The sequence below is a fragment of the Sinocyclocheilus anshuiensis genome, unplaced genomic scaffold (genome assembly GCF_001515605.1).
Source record: "Sinocyclocheilus anshuiensis isolate Anshui unplaced genomic scaffold, SAMN03320099.WGS_v1.1 scaffold2512, whole genome shotgun sequence".
NCBI classification, from domain to species: domain Eukaryota; kingdom Metazoa; phylum Chordata; class Actinopteri; order Cypriniformes; family Cyprinidae; genus Sinocyclocheilus; species Sinocyclocheilus anshuiensis.
In genome coordinates, this window is record NW_015541014.1 from 122322 (window position 1) to 144844 (window position 22523).

The 22523-nt window shown below is 36.1% G+C and overlaps 1 protein-coding gene across 3 annotated transcripts in view; it reads right to left on the reverse strand.

Moving 5' to 3' along the window:
• The window catches only part of LOC107690494 (vang-like protein 1), a 27852-nt gene extending 7301 nt beyond the window's left edge, over positions 1-20551 (reverse strand). For 2 of the 3 annotated variants that reach the window (XM_016488854.1, XM_016488852.1), the window contains exons 1-5: positions 18828-19003; positions 12441-12658; positions 8545-8680; positions 1913-2347; positions 930-1105 (exon numbers count right to left, since the gene is read on the reverse strand). In XM_016488854.1, coding sequence (XP_016344340.1) covers positions 930-1105; positions 1913-2347; positions 8545-8680; positions 12441-12511 — 818 coding nt within the window. In that variant the 5' untranslated portion in view covers positions 12512-12658; positions 18828-19003. Of the gene's footprint in view, positions 1-929; positions 1106-1912; positions 2348-8544; positions 8681-12440; positions 12659-18827; positions 19004-20442 lie in introns of those variants that run through there. The other variant, XM_016488853.1, reaches the window with a different exon arrangement.
• Positions 20552-22523: the final 1972 nt, after the last annotated feature.

Below are 22523 nucleotides of genomic sequence, written 5' to 3' on the forward strand. Positions count from 1 at the left end.
AGAGAACAAACAGAATTGTAAAAAAAAAAAAAAAAAAAAAAACTTGTAATATGGGTTTAGGTGTCTATTTAAACACAGGAACAGACAATCCCATCATGTATTTCATTAAACAGAGTCAGATAATAATAGATTTCATTCTGTTTTGTGTGTGTGTGCACGCTGTCACTTGACACTGCGGCAGCACTGGATCAAAAATGTTAAGCCAATGAAACAATGAGAGCTAGAACAAAGGAAAGCGATGGGCAGGAAAGAGGAAGGGAGAGGGGAAGCAACGCAAGGAAAAGTAGGGAGTGTCTGTAATGGAGTGATTAATGGACCTTTTTCCCTTGGCCCAACTTCAACTCATTATTAATGCATTAAACAGTGCACACACACATACAGTTTTGTGTGTATAGACAAGCACATATAATATCTCAGCAAGAAGGCAGCTCAGCCATATAATCAATGCAATTACAGAGACAAAACCTTTAATGTTCTGAAAAAATATTTCCCTGTTAATATATACAGTTGGTTTGCAGGTTTGATGTATAAAAACAATAAAATGATGTATACAATATTAAAAATAAAGGATCTTCAATGATCCTTAGGTTTCAATGAACAATCCACTTCTAATCAAAAACATTTTCACTGTCTATGCTTCTTTATTTGCTCAAAGAATCCTCAGATGAGCTTACTGCTTTCTAGATTCTTGAACACATCAATAAATAAATGGTTTTCTACAAAACTAGACCATAAAAATGATTTTCCAATGTAAAATGTTTTGGTTCTGTAGAACTTTTTAGTATTAGTTGGAACCTTTATTTTGAAGTGTGACTAATGACTTCCTTTTTCCATTTACTTTTAACTAAAGAGCATTCAACAGACCATTAAACAGCATATTGAACAGTATTTGTTTTAATAAAAGTTTGGTCATTGTAATCAGCTGGCACCTGAGCTGTCCCAGGTTGTAGTGGTGAGTCTCTCCATCGGTGGAGCGCACGACACAGAGAGAAAAGCAGGGCTGCAGATGCCGGACCTCCAGCAAAACTACTGCCAGGTAATGAATGAACAGCAGAGCATCCACCAATGATACTGCAAACTGCACTATGCCTTGGTAGTTCTCATCCTGTCAAGCACAGATAGTAAAGCAATAAGCCAAGGGAGACAAAATGACCTGTACTAAATTCAGGCATCCTGTTTTATCTTTATTTTCAGTGTTATAATATAATTTAATAATGTATTAAATTAACACTTTTCAACAAGGACGCTTTAAATTTATCAAAAGTGGCATTAAAGACATTTATGTTACAAAAGATTTATATTGGAAATAAAAGCTGTTCATTTTAAATTTCTGTTCATCAAAGAATCCTGAAAAAAATGTATCATGATTTTCAAGATTGATAATAATACATGTTTATTGAGGACCAAATCAGCATATTAGAATGATTTCTGAAGGATTGTGTGACACTGAAGACTGGAGTAATGACTGCTGAAAACCCAGCTCTACTATCACAGGAATAAATTACAGTTTAAAATATATTAAAATAGAAAAAGTTACTTTAAATTGTAATACGTTTTCACTATATTGCTGTTTTTGATCAAATAAATGCAGCCTAGGAGAACATAAGACTTCATTCAAAACATTACAAAAAATCCTATCGATCCTAACACAATTAAAGTCAGCCTAATTGTAGGTTACACTATAAGTGAAGTGTGTAATTTCAGTGCCAATAGCGTCACCAAATGAAATAGCAAAAATATTGTTCCACATTCACAGGTGTGCATATCTGTATATATTTTAATATGGCTTTGAACATGGCTCATCAACAGCTGAAACTATCCATTTTATAAAAAACTGAATTTACACAATCACAATTCCACAAATCTCAACATGTTTCTCTTGACTCTTCATGGTCCCTATATTTGCACCTACCTGCGAATCCAAGATGCGCACTCCAAAGAACAGCCAATAGGAGAGCAGCAGGAGGAGTGTGAGCAACCCCAGCAGGGCGCGGAACACTGCTATCCGGGGCAGGGAGGCTCGCGCCGGTCGCACAAACAGCGCCCAGCCAGCCAGCAGCAGAATGAGGAGCTTGAAAGCCAGCGAGAGAAACAGGCCCTCACAGACAGTACCACAAGCCTGCAGGCGCTCCGGCCACATCAGCTGGGGCAGCACCAGGAAGGACAGGGGGGTAATCAGAACCAGCAGGCCTAGGAGGAGGATGAGGGCCAAAGGAAGGAAGCGTACACAGTTCAATTTCTCTACTGGACCTTCCGTCTCCTTCCCGAAGCCAGCCAAATCCTCTTGAGACAAGCTGTGGTCTGATGTTCCAGTGACCGCTGTGGTGGTTTCACCCCAGTTGTCATCCTGTCAAGAGGTGGGAGGGGATCAGCGATATATCATGCACATAAAAAATTCAACATACTCCTACAAGCCCCGTTATCTCAGAGGCCCAACACCCAAGCCCAGCACTCAGGATCGATAATACAGAAAAAGACACATTTACAGCTTCTGATTTAACCCCTTTTCCATCCCTGTTGGTGAGATGACAAATCTGCTTCACAGCTAATTCAGACAGACAGCACAGAAATACCCAGGTCTCCCTCATCAGCATATATTAATGACAAATACCCAAAACTCACATACATCTGCATATAAATGAACATGAGAACTGAGAGACAGACTAACAACAAATGAGAACTTTCTAACAGCAGGACGTCTGAGTGAATGCCAGAAGAATGTGAAATGCAGTGCAGATTAGAATTCCATTACAGATAATTCTGCACTAAGGTTGGTAATTCATCTGCAAATATTTATATATTTATTTATGGACTTGTTTGCTTATTTATGCATCTATTTGTATGAATAGAAGCTGTATTTTGTATGGTAATGTAGTTTAGTGAATTTAATCTGAATTGAGAAAGTTTTCAATTCATGTAAATGACAGCAATAATATTATCATAATAATAACAGACATAAAATACAGCTGCATGCAGCAGTTACTGGGCCAACCATTGGCTATATTTACTAAGTTCAATTCAATGAGTTTAGGAACAACACTACTGCAATTTTGCAATATAGCAGGCATTGCATAACCTAGTATTGTTAGATTAAAAAAACCACGATGCACAGCTTCTGGGCCAAGAAAATAAGGAATAAGACAACTAACAAATACAATATGGGATATGCACATGCTGTATGTGATGAAAGAAAAGGGAGGGATTATTAGTAAGTGAGAAGAATCAAAATTAAAGTGAGTACACATCTGATGGTTTCAGCTCAGAAAAAAAAAAAATTTCCCTTTCTGTTACACATTTTAGAGTTTGTGCCAATCATCATCAGAAGTGAGGAAATGGCAGATGGAAAAGGTTAAAGAAGCAAAGTGCGTTGTAAAAGCTGGTGGAAACACAAACACGGATGAACATGAACTTAAAAAAAAAAAAAAAATGGAGCCCATCAGATGAAGTTACATGGTCAACCTCTAAATGAGTTTTGAGGCAACTACTACTGTAAAATACTGCTGTAATCATTATATGTAATCAACACATTTACACTCAAATTTTTGAGCACTGAAGTCTAACAAAGTTGCTCGTACATAAATTTACAATGAAGGAAAACGATTGAAATCCTCAAAAGGCTCACCTTAGACTACAGTTAAAGAGGTCAAATCTTACAATTGATTAGCAAATAATTTTTCAGTTTTACTTGACTATTTTCCACTTCCTCTTTGACCCCTAAAATGAAACTGTTTTTGCTACAATACCTTTGAGACTTCAAAAATAAGCTTTGAAATGATCGGCTCTCCACATGTGGAATAAAATATTCAACTAAAAGCAATAACAATGTCTACTAGCAGGTTGCATCCTTCAATAACAGCCTCTTTTCAAAGGTTAACGCAACAAGCCAGGTTAAACTGTACAAACTGTTAGATCAGGCTGAAATGATCAGTAGTGATGTTCTTTGAGTCAAATCTTTTCAGTAAAATGGTTAAACCAGTTTAAGCATAGTTTAATGCAAATTAGGTTCAAGGTTCAAAATGACTTTGTTTTAAGAGCTGGATCTGAAATGACAATTAACATTCTTAATACCTGATTAAACATAATAAACAGCAATATTTACTAGACTTTTCTTTTTTGGTTAAACTTACTCTTTAACCCAAATTCAACAATTTTATTGGCATATGATTCTGCAAAGATTATTTTTTTAAATGAGGCATTTGTTAATAGAATAACTCTTATAAGAGCTGTTTCTTTGTGACCAGAGGGCAGACTATTGTGCAGCACTGCGGTCTGATCTTTTCCATTTTGCCCACAGTCCACATTGCTGAATGTGCTTCCCCCACTGAGAGAGACAAAAGCACACAGCGCAGCTAATAGTGTGTTTGCATGTATGTTAGCGTTCTGCTTGACTTGAGTACAGCTCATTTCCCTCTCACAGAGTCACAGTCTGAGCTGTACCACAGAAAGAAAAGCAGGAAGAGAGGGAGTGGTAAACAAGTGTGAGAAACTCCTGCACCCCTCTCCTCTCCACCCTCCATCCTTTTCCTCTCATTTTTTTCCAAAATAAACCTGCATTGGCACGTTGCTCAGGCTTAAAACTCCAAATCAAAATGAGCATAACAAATATGGATATTATTATAGAATTACAGACATGACTAACAGCACAGTGATTTAAAATGATATTCAGCAGTACTTGACAGCATGCTTCAGATACTCTCGACAGAGTTTGACTTGATTCTGAATTAACTTGTATTGAACCCAGGACATTTCTTTTTAATGCAGTAGTTGGCTTTGAAAAGTTAGAAATTGCATTAGATAAGGATTATTTCTCATTATGACCCTGGCCTATTAACTTGAATAAAAGGCGAGATGAATCAAAGTCAAACAGTCTTGAGTGAGTGAATCTGGGGTGAAGGGGAGGAGGGACTAAAATAGATATCTGTCATTGGTGATGAGATATCTTTTTTTATTTAAATGCCCGAAATAAGGTCTGTGATTAACACAGGCTCAAGATATTTTCATTTTTTATTCTATTTTATTCTTTTTTTTTTTACTTGTTGGGAACATAAAACGTCATCATGCTGAACAGGTAAACTCATCTGCTATTCCCATTTTACAGCTTCATTGTGTTTGTAATCATGCTAAATTGGTTTTGCAAACTATTCTAACTCAAATTCTTAGGGAAAATGTTTTTTAAATAAAGACTGAAAGAGTTGTTGGAAGTTCAGTGGTAGTGACATTGACGTCATGTGTCCATGATGTAGTTTGTATATAGCCTATGTTTTTTTCTTTTGTTTCAAAATTCAAGAGCTGCGTTAATTTATGAAGATTATCATGATGAACAAAACATGCAAGACTCATAAACTTTTGTTCGTCACAAAGCTTTTTTTTTTTTTGCAATAATCCAAAAGCAAATGGAAAAATCAAATTTTTCTAAAAATGACACTAGCAAGAACGACACACTCAAACAAGGGCACAACAAGGAAACATAAACATAGACCCTTTCTTAGCAAGTAAGTTATGGCTTACATGCTTGCTATTCCAAGTCATTCTGTTCACTAACGTCTAAAGTTTCCTCACGGGAGAAAACATTCCAGAGGCCCAGGCTGAATGACAGGAAGATGAAAGAAGATCAGAGCCAACATGATGAAATTACACAGGGAAGAATAGACCTGACAGCCGTTCAAGGGCATGGCATTAACCTTTTAGCGGTGCCAGGAGCTTTCTTTGATTTACTGTGATATTTTTACCAAATATACCAGTGTGTATTTGCTCCTTTATATACGAGAGATCTGCTGTTGTAATTCAAATGATCTATTAGAAGATAAAAACTGGTTGACGTCTATGAAATGTTGGTATTGGAATATAAAGATCTGGCAGGTTCATGTTTGTTTCCATATACACTACTGTTCAAAAGTTTGGGGTAGTTAATATTTAATTGAACGTTTTGAAAGAAGTCTCTTATGCTCATTAAAGCTGCATTTATTTGATCAAACATACAGCAAAAACAGTATTTCCACATGTGAATATTACAATTTAAAATAACTGCTTTCTATTTTAATATCTTAAAATGTAATTTATTCCTGTGATGGCACAGTTGAATTTTCAGCAGCCATTAGTCCAGTTTTCAGTGTCACATGATCCTTCAGAAAACATTGTAATATGCTAATTTGCTGCTCAAATGATCAGTTATTATGGATGCTCAGTTAATAAATGTTTAAAAAAAAGTTTATGCTGCTTTTTTGGTGGAAACCATGATAGATATAAAGTTGCTGAATAGAAGTATTAGAAGTTAGAAGTAATAGAAGTACATACTTTAGAACAGTAGTGTACGAATATAATTTTATTCAGTATTGATCTATAAAATATAATGCACTGAAAATCCAGAACTAGGTGTGATCAATCAGAACTCCTCCATGCCTTCAAGTCCTCTCAAGCAGAAATGTACAGTATGTAAAGACAGACAGACAGACAGACAGACACACACACACACACACACACACACACACACACATACACTTGCACAAATTAATGTAGACAGACATGAGGACCTATGAAAACTTTGTATGCCTTTTGCCCCTGAGGGGGAGCCAAGTAGGTCAGAATAACTGAGACCCAGTAGGAAGTACAAAGTGGCGTCCTTTCATACTGAGATGTATGTCACTCCTATTTTCCATATCTGTCTATACCACAAAACCCCCTCCTTAAACACACACACACGCACTTTACCCTTGAATTCTGTCGTTCCCTTTTTCATGGTCTCTCTTATAAATATTCCAGCACAGTCACTGCACCTTCCCTGTGAAGTGACTGTTTCCTGTACATATGTGTCTTTATATAACTCAAATGCAGCTATGCCATTGTATAACCAATGATAACAAACATCATGGGAAAACTCATATATAAATTTTAGGCCTGTTTCACACTGCATGCGCATAGCAGCAAAACATTTTTTTTGCCCATAAAGTTTCACCACTGAGCCTATTTTTGCAACTCTAAATGTGCTGAACGTAGCAGAAAATACACTGAATACACTATACATTTTATTAACACAATATTACAATATTAGCTTCTATAAAGAAACACAATAATAGAGTCAACTACTTGACATCTGACAAAAAATACATCTGCCTTCATTCAGTTTACACATTGACAGGCACCTGAACACTGCAAATCAGTAAATCTGAGTGACTCCAGATAAAGTTTGTAGAGTTTGGGTTCCATTGTAAATAAATGTCTATTAATTACTATTTGAATGTTAATGAGATCCACCTCGCTTACAATCACATTCATAATAATAATTCTCAACTGCACGGTAAACCAGAAATCATTTTATTTTCTGTATAAAGCTGCAGCTCATTTATGCAGCAGAAACACAGTCAGTGTGAAAGCACAATGTGAGCCTGCTATGACAGTTAAGCTGCAGCACCGCTTGCGTGCTGTTTATGCATGCGGTGTGAAACAGCACGAATTGCTTTCACAATGGAGCAAGCAGACTGGAGACTAAAAAAAGCACTAATGTGAAGCTTGTAATTTTGATAAAGAACTACATACACAAATAACATTCATTAGTTGAGCTGTAAATGACTAAAAAAGATTAAATGAATTAATTAATTTGAAATGAATAAATTGTCCTTTTGAGGTGGCGCTTCTTTTCTTTGAGGTTAAAGTTCTGAATATTGCTTTAATCTGTCAAAACCCTGAGCACTTCCCAAATGAATTACTCTGCCAGCACATAGCATTCAATAAATAAATGCATTTTTCTATTTTCTGGAGCATGTCACTGTCTGAAATCCCTGTTATCCTCTTTACTCTGTTAACTCTGTGGCCTGTGTGTTTGCCGAGCTGGAGCTCAGAGGTCAGGATGACGCGCTTTCCCCATCACATACAGTCTCATCATATATATTTTGCACAAATGCATATGCAATGCAGCATTAAAAACAAGAAGAATGTTTGTATTTGTGCATCTATACACCGTATGTATACAATGATGTGCATGTGTGACTATTTTTGTTGTGAGTTTGCAAAGTGCACAATGACAATGACAATACATTTATAAAATATTTTAAAAAGTTATAAAACATATACACTACAGTTCAAATGTTTGGGGTTGGCAAATGTTTTTAATTCTCTTATGTTCACCAAGGCTGATCAAAAATACAGTAAAACAGTAATATTGTAAAAATATTATTACAATTTTTAATAGCTGTTTTCTATTTTAATATATTTAAAATTTTAATTTATTCCTGTGATGGCAAAGTTGAATTTTGAGCAGTTTTCAGTGTCACATGATCCATCAGAAATAATTCTAATATGCTGCTTTGGTGTTTAAGAAACTTTTTCTTAAAAAATAAATAAATTACCGACCCCCATATTTTTGAACAGTGGTGTAATATAATAAAATATTTATTATATAAAAATATAAAAGATATTATACAAAATATTGATATTATATGAAATATCATTGTTTTATATAATCTTGATTATATTAATTACTTTCAAGGTCACAATGGTAATGCTCACTATCACATTCATTCCTTTAAATATATTCAATGTCTGACTCACCTGGGCGTCTGTGGGGGCGGAGCTTTGATCCGGCTGCTGTGGCAGAGCTGACGATGCACTGATGGTGACATTTTTGTCTGAGCGGCTGCTGCTGTCTCGGCTGTGTGATTTGTGCCGATCCCTGCTGCTGCGTTCACTGCACGAGAGAGACACACACAGCGACGTATGTGAGGGAAACGCTGTCACCATGGCAATGGGAGCGGGGAAACACACTCAGACTAATGACAGGATAACCACCATCAACATTCTCCCTCCTCATCCTCTCGCTGACACGCGCTGGCTTCCTCTAGCACTGTCTCGCACATGTCCTAGCTGGAGCATCTGGTGCAAACTGGGTTAGATGCAGTGAGCTGTGACGACCCTAATCCAAGCACAGCATTCTCTCTCTCTCGCTCAGTCTTTTTAGTCATCATAGCTAATATCTGGTCAGCCTTAGAATAAACAAAACAGATAAACAAAACAAATACAGCACACACATTCTATCAAACAGCATCAGACATAGACGTCTCGCTCTGAGTAATTATTGACATCAGCAAATAACTTGTTTGCACACTGTCTATGTTTAATAATATAAAGCTTTCATAATGAAGCATGAAAAATATATTGTTTCTTCAAGCATCTCGGAGACGTTGCCATAGTTCTTCTGAATTTAGCCTGTCTACATTTTTTCCTGTTTCTTCTTCACTGAAAAAAATGCTTTTCTTACTTAGATTTTTTGTCTTGTTTTCAGCCAAAAAACGAAACATTCTTAAACCAAGAAGGAATTTCTAGCCAAGTACAAATTATTGTCTTGTTTTCAGAAAAAACATGTCAAAATTAAGTGAGTTTTTGCCTGAAACAAGCAAAATAATCTGCCAATGGGGTAAGCAAAATAATCTTGTTTTCTGTTTGAAATAAGATTATTTTGCTGACACAGTACAGCAAAAGATAGAAATAACTTGCTTAAAACTGGCTTAAAACCTTTTTTTTTTGTTCGTGAAAATGCTAAAGACTTTTGCACAGTACTGTATATATATATATATAAATATGTGTATATGTGACCCTGGACCACAAAACCAGTCTTAAGTCGCTGGGGTATATTTGTAGCAATAGCCAAAAATACATTGTATGGGTCAAAATTATCGATTTTTCTTTTATGCCAAAAATCATTAGGATATTAAGTAAAGATCATGTTCCATGAAGATATTTTGCAAATTTCCTACCGTAAATATATCAAAACTTCATTTTTGATTAGTAATATGCATTGCTAAAGACTTAATTTGGACAACTTTAAAGGCGATTTTCTCAATATTTTGATTTTTTTGCACCCTCAGATTCCATATTTACAAATAGTTGTATCTCGGCCAAATATTGTCCTATCCTAACAAACCAATCGAAATATTGACACTTAAGATTGGTTTTGTGGTCCAGGGTCACATATATGTATAGATAGATAGATAGATAGATAGATAGACGGATGGATGCATTTACATCAAGCAAGCAGTTTTTTTCTACACAGTCCATCAGTCCATGACCCTGTCCATGACCCTGTCAGAACAGATGTTCAACCCATTTTGAGGTCGCAACCCACCAGCTGAAAACCACTCAACTATAGTTTTCTAAAGTAACTCTCTGATCATGTTAGATCAGTGAGCATGAAGAGAGAGAATGCAATATGATAGAAGATTGCTTTTGTCTTACACTGTCCTCTAACTGTTATGTTTAGAGACTAGTTGACAGTTTATGAAGGTACATGTTTTGATCAGTTAAAAGAACTAATACTAAAACATTAATTTCAATACCACCCTTATGTTTTTAAAATGCTCCCTTTTCTTTTACAGATAGTCATCACAGACGTCGAGCCCCTGTTGCTTTACTCTAATCCTGGACAGCCTGGGCAGAATGGGAACGCAGGGTACTCTGAGATTTTGTGTTATATTATAGAACATGTCTACAGCTGAACCACAGGGACTAAACCTAACAGCTGCTCCAACATACAACAAAAGCACAAGATTCAACTTTGTAGACAGATAATGAATATACTAAGAATCACATTTTGAACTACTTTGAATTTTGGGGGAATGATTCACCTCTGATTGTCCACCATCTACAGTAAGCACAACCCTGGAGATTTGGGTATGAGGTGGGAAAATACATAAGTTCTCCAGTAATATATAATATTATAGAACTCTCTCTCTCTTTCTCTCTCTCTCTCTCTATATATATATATAATTTAATTAATTAAAAAAAAAATAAAAGCACAGATGCTTTCACTCCCTTATTATAGCTTCAGACCCTCTAAAGTAACCCAAGGCTTCTCTTTGTCCTGCTGAAGTGGGTTCAAACCTCAACCAGATCTTCAATTGCACCACACCACTTTCTCTAATTCTTTCTTTTCTCATTTTCTAAAAAAATGTAAATGGCCTTTATACTACATATATTTACTTTGCTTTTAACAGTGCTAAAGGTCATGGCGCTGGATTTCCGAAGATATTTTTAAAAAATGCAATCAATGAATAAAACAACAAAGCCCCTTTTCCCAGCAGTGCAGAACTACTCAACTCTGTGTGTATTTCAGTATTCTAAATACCCTGCAGCAAGCATGGGATTGTAATTAGAAGTTATATAAACTGGGTGTTGATGCTGAATGGCAGAGGCAGTATGACAGCCCCTGGTGAAACATTGAGGTGTCCGTCCCCACCCAGGCATCATAAATGTGTGCTGATGTAAACTGTGCAGTTCAGCTTCATTTGAAAATTGGAAGAAAGAAATAGCTGAGCTTGCCCACTGATCCAAGGGAAACTGGCTAGATGAGTGTATGCTACAAGTTATAGATACATACAGAAAGAGAGAAAGAGGCAGTTTGAAGGTGGTGTGTGAAAAATATTAGTAAGTAAATATTTTAATTAGCATTGTTTTAACTTTCATTTGCACACCTTTTATAGACAATTTTTGCTTTTTCCATGTCTGTAAAAGTTAAATTAGACTAAGTACTGAACAGACACAATTACGGTAAGATATGGAGATGATAGAGTAGGATACATGCGCTAATTCATCCAGAAATAGTTACTAACTAATAAAGAATATTAAGTGAAAGAAAGGGGGATAAGAAGTAAAAAGTGGCAGGAAGACACATACATTCTCTGCTTTCATGCTGGAATTCCTCAGGCCTGTTTGGGCCTTTAACTGGAGATTTTATGGGACACCTAACAATAGTGGAGCTCAATAAATAACCTCCTAATTACAGTGGGTGGGGTCAACACAGCCTAAGAGTATTAAAGTATATCAGTAAGCACTGACAAGGAGAGCTGGGAGAATATGTGAAAATCTCTGGCTCAGATCAGAGCAGCTACCAAAATCCAGCCCAAATCTGTGAGCATGAGTGAAAAGTGTCATACAAGCACAAGCAATTCTATGCAATAAGAAACTACTTAAACAAAAGTAATGGAACGGAATAGAAATGGAGATGAAAAGGCATGTTGACTTTATCATAAACAAAAATGTAAGCTTTGGATTTCCCGCAATATTGGTCATGTAGTCATAAAAAGCAAACTGAAGAATCAATTACTGAGTTTAAACAATAACATTTTTAATGAGTTATGACACTGATTACCTTTTTAAAGTAATCATTTAGAATCACCAGAGGACAATTCTCAATAATTTATTCTGAAAGTAATTAAACACATCCCATCACTAATGAGCAACAGAAGAATCATTTCACAGAAAAATTAATTTCATTTTGTTAATACACTTGAAGCTCTAAATAAATGCAGAATCTTTTCGTAATGACAATATAATTTTTTTGCATGAATAAGTGTGAGGAAATCTGGGAAAATCCTCAAGAGAGAGATACATTAGAGGGAGAAGGAGAGTATGGTGTGTATGCATGCATGTGCACAGGCAGTTCAGCCCTTTACCTCTGCTTGTTTGACCCACGTGACCTGTTGGAGTGGTGGGAATAACCAGAGTGGATTGAATCTGTGTCCATTGTAATACTGTCCGTGCTGTGACTGGTTTAACGCAGCGGAGGGAGGAATGTGGAGATAGTTAAAGTGCAGATGATGATCAGGACATACATGAATCTGTGCAAGATGACAGGATCCTTTCTAGGGGCTTTCTGTTATCAAACATTAACCTAAAAAGAGAGAGAAAGAAAGATTTTTTTTAACAAACTCCTTATACCATAAATACATCAAACACAATAATTTGATAATTTACATAATTTAATTCAGAGCACAAACACAGTCTTTTAAAAAGATTAGGGCTATCTCATGTCAGTTAGTAAAAAAATAACTGCAATACAGTGCAGCAGTCCAAAAAAAAAAGGTCATGTGTTCAATTCCCAGGGCAAGCAAAAATGGATAAAAATGTGTACCTTGAATGCAATTTAAGTCACTGTGGATAAATGCATAAATGTAAATGCATACAGCTTTTCTCCAATACACTGACAACAAATGCAGGCGCAGCATCAAGAGTTCACTGCAGCAAAGCCTAAAGCACTGTAAAGCACCTCTGCTGGCAAGATCAAGGTGCATCTGTTTCAGTACTACTCAACTTTAGCCAGTACAGAAGCCAAACTAATAAATTTATTTCGCTTGCCTTCTGCTTCCTCCTTTCTAGTTGCAATATATCTGCTAGTGATAATTTATTAAAGACCGGAAGGTGTGATCCTTAGGAAATCAACTGTATTTCATTAGTATTCAGCTATTCCTTTTCATTACTATGCCCACAGACCCCTCTCACTTGAGCTGTTGTGGAAGCTATTTTTCTTAGCTGCTCTTACCTGTTTTTTTTTTTTGTTTAGATTTTTTGGCCCTCAGTTCTCCATCTTCAGGGAATTCTGACTACTCAGTTTCATGGTGTCACTTTAAATTTGATCTTTGAAATCATGAGATTATATCACAGCAAAGCAGACATAAGAACTTTCCCACACCATTCAAACACATTTAGTCTAAGCTTGCTAGCTAGTTATGGTCTTAGCTGCTAAAACTTGAATGACATGCCAGATTGCAGGACCAAAGGGGTATTCTGGTTGGTTATTCAGCACCCAGAGTAGGGGCATATCAAAGTAATGTGACTCACAAGCCCTGGACAAAAACATAAAGAGTTTGGAGAAAAAAGCCTTTGAACCATCACACTGTCATTAAAGAGTCACATGAGGCTAGCAAGCAGTGAGTATCAAGGCTTTATACTGAGACTTCCAGCGCAGACCTTGTGCATTGATTTATCCGCTCATAAATTACTAATGTGGAGTGCACTCACGCTCTAGTGCCACCTGCCATCTCAAAACAAGCAACCAACACATCAACACACTCACAAAGCACTCACAAATACACACCTATAAGAGGATTTACAGGTCTAAAAATTAGATCCCAGCATGGGCAAATTTATTCCATCACAAGTCACTCGCATTAAACCATGATGGAATTAAATTCTGCAATTTACTTTCTGCCTCTCACTCCCTGCCACATTCATATAAGTTTTGGGGGTTTTCATTTAATTAATTAATTTGTGACAAACTATTCAGCAGATTAAATTAAATTTCACTGAAAATTAAATTAAATACCTGTTTGTTCAAACAATGGCAGACATAGATTTTTGAAACTTTATTTTTGTAACTCACACTGAACACAGAAATTGATTTAATACAATTAGTCCAACTACAATTCACTGCATTTATTCCCTCTACCTGCAAATATTCACTCTAGCTGTAAATATCTGTATTCTTTAAGACTTATCATAGAAACTTACCCAAAATAATGACCCATCAACATCACTATATCTTATGTAGGTATTTGGAACTTTCTTTAGAAATCAAAAGAATGATATTAAACATTCTATACTGTGGGGAGGGGGGGACACGTTTTGAACTTTTTTAGAATGGGACAGTTGTCTTAATTGCTAGTTTATCTAAGAATACAGGTAAATACCTCTATGTTCTTGATCAATGTGTGGTATGTGAGTTTGCCAAGATAGCACTGACCACTTTCAAGTCTTCATTTCTCTTATCAATGGAAGAAATCTGACCTGGACAAGAACACATAGCATTCCTCTGGGGTTACCTCATAGTGCCCTGAAAACAAACACACACACGCACGCACGCACGCACACACACACACACACACACACACACACACACACAATATTCAAAAATATATAAACATTTATCACTTGTATTTTAGATACTGTATCATACCTACGTGTTCACCATACATCTTAGAACAGTATTTACCAGAAATACGCACACAGAAAGACTTGTTGATTTGTGAAAATAAAATTTCTGTTTTTTTTTTTTTTTGAAGAGATCAAAATTCTGTCATTATTTACTCACCCTCATGTTGTTCCAAACCTCTCTGAGTTTTTCTCTGCGGAACACATAGATATTTTGAAAAATGTCTCAGTGTTTTTTTTTTACAATGAAACCCAACAGGGTTTGATATTGTTTTGGACCCCACTAACTTTTACTGTATGGACAAAAAGAGTTTATATAGAAATATCTTCTATCTGGGCACAATCTCAAATTGTAAAGTTCTTCTAGATCTGGGTCTCGTCTTACAGTCTCAGACAGACTGCATTCTATTTCTAAAGCATGCTGATAATTACAGATGGGCACAGTATCTTCACCATTTAATTCAAAAGAATTTCATGGCATGAAGTTCCTGAAATGCTTAAGTCACTTTTCAAATCAGCTTTGTGTTTGAAGTGAATGCTGCAATAAATGTAGAAGTTTCCTTTAATAACCAGAGACCTTAAATGCCAGTCTTTTTGTCACACATTGGCTTCAAAAGACTCGGAAGACAGAGTATGAGTCACATTTGCAATACTTTTGTGTCCTTTGAAAGCTCCACATTAACTGTAATTGTCTTGGAAATGAGCAACCAGTGCATTTTTTTTAAATTACCCTTTTGTGTTTTGCGGAAGAAAGGAAGTAATTAACAGGAAACAGAGGAATATTTTAATGTGAGCTGATGGACAGTTGCTATTAGAGCATATAGTCAGAATGTAGTGCTAACTGGAGCAGGGGAGTCCCTGGAGGCGTTTGCATTTAGCCATCAAAACTCATTTTCACAGCCATTACACCTACAGAGCTAAGACACATGAACACACACATCATTTGACAGAGAGACTCAGCGAAGCCGTTAACATATGTTCAAAGCGCTGAGTAATGCATATCATATACTCTCATGTAGAAACACACATGCACATGCAAGACTTTCACAGTTGCCCTAGAGGCAGTCATGGATGATCAAACATGGCAGAACAATAACATTTCTTCACCTACTAAACAAGAATACAAGACAGGCAGAAAGAGAGACAGAATCAGAGAGCAGAAAGAATGAAAGCAGAGGGGGGAGGGACAGCGAGAGTGAAAGGAACAGTATTTTATTGCTATATATAATATGTTAAATATGATGTATAAACACTCTATTTCTCTCTCTATATATGTAATTGTAAAATATGTATAATGTAAAAATGTGTATAAAATGATGTCTTCATGTAATTTTTAAGTCATGTCAAATGTTACAATATTATGGCCAATTGTATACTTCTATACTATTTTGCCTATATATCTGCATATGTACTAATGTTATTGCTAAGATAATTTTAAATTTAGTATTGTACCGTTTAAAAAAAATCTAAATAACTGAAGATATAGCGCTCATATGGGTGGCACAGGTTCTATTCTATCCTGCAAATCCTGATATTCTTTTTATTTGTCATGTAAAAATGCAAAGACTCCAAAGTAAATCAATAAATATTAAACAATAATCAACTTTCCCACTTGCCATGTCTTCAACACACACTGGCTCTTCTCCGAGACTACTACAGCATTTCCAAAAAGTTATTGGAATCACGAATATGTAAACAGCATGTTTGTGTGTGTGCATGTATATTATGGCAAAATGGCCAGAGAAAGAGAGAGTGACAGCGAGTTACAGTAGCACAACAGAAAAATTGCATTACAGAACCTCGCTCTCTTTAATCTGGGTGTTGAGGCCTGATGGAAATTAAATAATTGTGTCAGAAACATTGGTAGCTCTATATTTAGCCAGCACAATCCAGCCCCATATAGAACGCTATCCTGAACTCTCTCTCTTTCTCCAGCTGTAAGTGCAGTCCATCTCTAAGGAACAGATGTGGAGAAACCACCATACACACCCACAAACAACAATAATACTCAAAAACATCACAAACGCTGCTGTTTAAAAAACAAAAAGTGTAATCCTCATTTACTAGACGGACTTTCATTCCTAAAGTGTTTCATTTATGCGCTTGTGAAACATGCAGCTCTCATGCATGCAATCTCAGCTACACGGCACTCCTGAAGTATTTCAAGTATTTGGATGATTATATTGTTAGTCTTGACATGCAATCCAGTATTATTTTGTATATAGAAACACTGTGCTTAACACTTCTAGATCTTTAAAAGCACATGCAAATACATATACAGATTTTGTGTATTGTCCAGATTGCTGCCAACAAAACAGTCTGAAGCTTGCCATTCAGAGTGATACACAGTATATAGGCTAACTTAACATTTTTCCCCATTGCTCTTCATCTCACAATAAAAACACCATAGGCTTGTGTGGTTAGCATAGTGATTGCAGCTAGGGCCAACACATGAGCTCTAATGACATATTTTACAGCAATTCTTCCCAGCAGTTTAACTGTTATAAGGATTGTTAACACTCCCTTCCCTGGGTGCTGCTTGAGGAAGCCTTTGCTAGAAGGCAAGGGATACTAGTGTTATTATACTAAGACACTAAGTGTTGAAAGGTCAACATGTGTTGTGACAGACAGTATAAGATACTATGAAATTAAAACAGAGTGAGAGTTTCTGAACGTCTTATCAAGCCCAGTGTTTTCAGGCTCCATGCCTTTCAGTGTTCTTCCTTTGCATGTTTTTTTTTTAAACAATGAAACATTAAAAATAAGAAATGATCCCATTTTCAAGACATGCATAGAGTGTGTTGAATGTGTGTGTAGCAATAGAAAGGCGGTTCATAAATACATTACAGGTACCCAAACAACAATGTGGAAGTCTTGTTCCTTTGCGGTGTTCTTCAGATAAAGTTTAGTGTTATTTTAGCGCACGAGAGTGTAAAACTTTTAGACAGGCCAATGCATAATTCATGTGCTGTCAGATATAAAATGCAAGAGTTGTACTGACAGATTAAAAGCCAGCGTTTACAAGTCGGTTGTTTTCTGATGTGCAAAAGACATAAAATGTCTGCTTTACAAGAAAGACTGCCTCACTACTTATTTCTAGTGCTTCAAGAGGAGAAACACTTCCACTTCCAGAGGCTTCCACTGTTTATCAGTCAAAACCACACAGCATACAACACATAGGTGCACATCCTGGTAAAACACCTGTTTGCTAAAGTTTTACTAACGCAATTCTAACTCAAGTTTAAATACTTTTTTAGGTTTTACAATTCAGTCTCCCCTGAAATGCATGACATCTTTCAACGAGTCCAACATCATTAGCTGGCAGTAGTTTCCTAAAGAGACCAAGAAGCATAAGAAAGTCCAGAGATGAGAATGTGTCATATGTGAACAGTGTGATAGACACAAACTCATTCCTGTTGTACAAGCCAAGAGAAGGAATATGTAATTGTAAAATGTGGTTCATAGCAATTCACATCAAGTTAAGACACCTGTATCTTAAGAAAACTGTAACTGCATGCCCAATAAAATTAATTCACATCACCTTAATTTTGAAAAGATGCTCTCTGCGACTAAACACTGACCTTAAAAAAAAAATCCTCAGATAGCACACGTAGGTCTGCAAGATGTCTGTTAAAGATTGCTTCATCTGCTGTGTACACACATCTGATAGACATCTTTCAGATGTCAGTTTTACATACATTCTATCTTAAAGGCATCTTCTAAAAATCTATTTGACATCTGATAGGAAACGTCCTAAAGACATATTGCAGATAAGCAAACACACAAAAAAATATGTCTTGCAGACGTCAAATAGACATCTCCATGATGTAAGTGTGCTATCAGGGACATTTGCTATTCCACATTTACTATTACATAAGAAAGTCAGAGAAGAAAGTGTTGAAGTAAAGTAGGTAAAGTCAGCCAGAAATCATTAGGATAAGCACATGCATATGTGTAGGCTATAGAAAAGAGGAGAAAGATTAATCTTGACTGCTGACCCCCAAATATCCTTTTAAAGATAATCAAGATTTTGGTCAGAGATAACCCCACGCCTTGTTTGTCATTATTATTTATAAACAAAATAAAGAAAATTAGTCAATCAGGATTAAAGTTGAACATAAGCATCAATTTACCCTCTTACTGCATCAAATCCAACGCAATGTGAAAAGGAACAATGATCTGTCATTCCTGCAAGCCGTTCGTTGTTTCCATGCGGACCACGCACTCAAAACAAAAATCATTCGCTTTGACATCGAACATATCCGTTTCTTTTTGCAATAATACGAGAGCAAACCCCTCAGGCAAAGCGCAGTCTGTGAGGAAAGAAACGAGAACCGCAAGAGGTCATAAATCGCATGTAGCTCATTGGCGTAAATGATAGGGTTAGGAAGATCGGTTCATTCTAAAGAATCGGTTCGCTCGGATGGCTCATCTCAATGGGCCGTTTCAAAGACGATTCACCAATTCGTTCCATAGCTTATATTCGGATGCCCTAGCGCGATGTTTACGTGGTTTTTGTAGATAAATAGGCTACATATGTGGTTACATGCTGTTTATATTTCTATGCTTTCCCAACAAATTATATACATTAGGCTGTTTTTGCTATAGCCATATTGTAGCCAAACTTTAATGGTAGCAGTTTTATGTGAAAATAAATATGCTAAATAAATAAAAACATATTCTATCAATAAAATATTATAAATATTAAAATAATAAGAAACTCTAAAAAAGTGTGATCGAAAATAAGAATGAAATAATAAAATAGACGAGAAAGGTGCTGTATCACTTAGGCCTATCTGTTAATATGATATTTTATAATAATACATTATTTAATAGCCCTTTTTCTTTCAAATTCATACAAAACAATACAGTGTTTAAATTTATAAACGCAATTAAAATGCACGCTTAAATGTAATAAAACGAACTATAAGAACTATATACTATATGAACTAGCCTAATATATGTTTTTCAATGGTAATTTAATTGATGAAATTATATCAATATATAATATCACTACTTTCCCCAGTTGTAAAGCTATATTTAGTTCCCTCTTTATGAAATGTTCTATGTCAGTGAATTCCTTTGCTCTGCTGCTTCGAGAATTGCTTTCACAGAATCATTAAAACGAACCGGCTCAAAAGAATGATTCTAGTGCGAATCGGACATCTAGGCATGGTTACACCACCCAAGTCAATGGAATGCCAACCATGTGCCTTAAAGAGGGGCATCACTGCCTCTAATACACCCGATAAACACATCAGCAAATAAATTAACACTAGCTATGTGGTGCGCGCGTGATCCACTCAGCAGCATTTTTGAAGGCGAGTCGATGTCACCAGACACGAGATTAATGATGATTAATGAGTCATCGCACATTAAGAAAATCTGTTGTTGCTGTTTTTTTTTTTTATTAATAGGTTATTAAAGAAAATATTACAGAAAAAATGTATCTAAACGTTGTGTTATTTGTATCAATCTTATTGATTTTCAGTGAATATAACGGGTTAATCTGACGCCTCGTCAGGAAGCATCACTAAAGATTTTCGTTTTAACCCTGTCATAAGGGCTATAATCAATACTCCATGAGCAATGGCTTAAATCTGTCATTTTACAGACAGCAGCTGGGCGTGAGAACTTTAACAACATGCATTCCAGTGTCTTCTAATTCCAAAAGGTGTTCACTTGTATTTAGATCAATGCAGTGAGCACAAAAGGATAGACAATAGGTAGCCTACAGAAGAAACTTACCCAGCGGCTACGCCAACATCCCCGATAAAATGACCCGATGATCAATACCCAAATTTACCCACTATCAGGCATTGCGACCAATCTGACGGCAGTAAAGATAGTATGTATCCTCTACAGGCGGAGCACACAAGGCGATGCACACTGGCAGAGGTGGAGGGACCGACTGAGACGCATTACAATGTGCTGCGCTAGGGGGAGTTATCGCCTCTAATTAGACGTACACTGCACTGGTACAGGTATGCTTTACCACAAAACTGAATAAGACACGTGAATATTTTTAACAGTAAACATTATATATACTGTAATAATAATTATTTATCACCTCACTCCTCTGTGCTGTCAGTCTGTGCATTAGATTGGACATTTCAGTGACTCTTTTTGCAAGTTGCATCGTTTCGCCAGTAGGTGGCGACAAAGGACAGTCTTTAAAAGTGAGTCTTTGAATCATTCCTTCAAGCGATTCGTTCAAACACACTTCTTAATTCAGGAGCACATCAAGTCGACCTTCGTTTTGAGTAAGTCAGTGGATCATTCACTGAACCCATTCATTCAAAAACACACACACACAAAAAAAAAACAGTGATTCATTTAGGAACAAAACAATTGCGTGTTGCTCTGTGACATGCTGTTGGATTTTATTCTGATTTTGTCTTCCTTTGGATCTGTTTTGGTCTGAAGTAGCCTAATTGGCAATTGTGTCAAAAATGTAAGTTACTCAATATCAACTGCTTGTTTGTTGAACTGATGATCTGCGATCTATGTTGTTGGATCACTGCACAGCAATAGGTTATGTATATTAATCAGGTCAAATCTTGTTGCAAACCTCAGTCTGTCTATGTTTCCTTTACATCTCTCTGTCTGCAGTCTTTACTGACTTCCTGATTGTACCCAGCTATCATACTCCATAAAACTGATGAAGCGAGAGCGATGCAGATAGCTTTCTGCCATTAAATATCCTTCCCCCACATATTCCCTCCACTGTTCCTGCTGATTAAAGCTTTTCCTCAGTGTTCATTCACAATGGTCACCAAAATAAGGTCACTTGGACTGATGGTCCAGTATCTCAAAGAATAATCAGGAAATTATAAAATATAGGCTATACATTCTGTAAGAATATGGCTGCAAATATTAACCTTTGGTAATATACATTGTCAGATAGGCCTATTGTAAAGACATTTATATCTGTGTATTTTAGTGTACTGTAAGTCACTGCTAAATGACTAATAATATGTTGTAAGAACTGACAGGTTGACTTTTAATACTGAGAAACCTTTTAGAGTGATATATAAACAAGTCATTCTGTCTCTAACCTATGTGTAAGTCATAAAATTTTCAAATGATAGGCCTATTATCAGCATAACAATTTTAGTAGTGAAAATTCACAATGTCACAGATTTGCTTATATAATTAATGACACTTATTGCTTATATAATTGTAAATAACTATTTCAAATACTTTATAATTTGATTTTCGTTTTTTTTATTTTTATAAAACATAACTTTGTACTCTACATTAAAGAGAAAGTGTACTCACTCTCAGAAAAAAGGGTAGCCTACAAAAGCTGTGACTGAGGTGGTGCCTTTTCAAAAGGTAAACATTTGTATGGTACTTAATGGTACTTTAAATGCACATATTAGTACCTAAAAGGTACAAAAGAGTACCTTTTGAAAAGGTACCGCCCCAGTGACAGCTTTTGTACCTTTTTTCTCGGAGTGCTCTTTACACTGAGGTATGCACAGGGGCAGTCGTGGCTTAATGGTTAGACTGAGCGTCGGACTAATTCTGAGTCTGGGGCACCAAGCACCATACTTGGCTACACGTCACGTCACTTTTTTTTTCAATAGAAAAAAAAAAAACCTGTTACTTCTCCTTATTGACCAATAGGGGGCTGCAAAGATTTTTTTTAACTCTATTTCACTGTGAAAACTAGACTTGGACTACTCTAAAGCAATTTGAAGCAAAAACACTGTAGTTGCTGGATGAAAGATAAAGTTCATATTTTTCTGTGAGTTACATTCACATCTACCCTGATATATTTGTAATAATTATTATTATTTGTAATAATATTATTGTTTTTATTA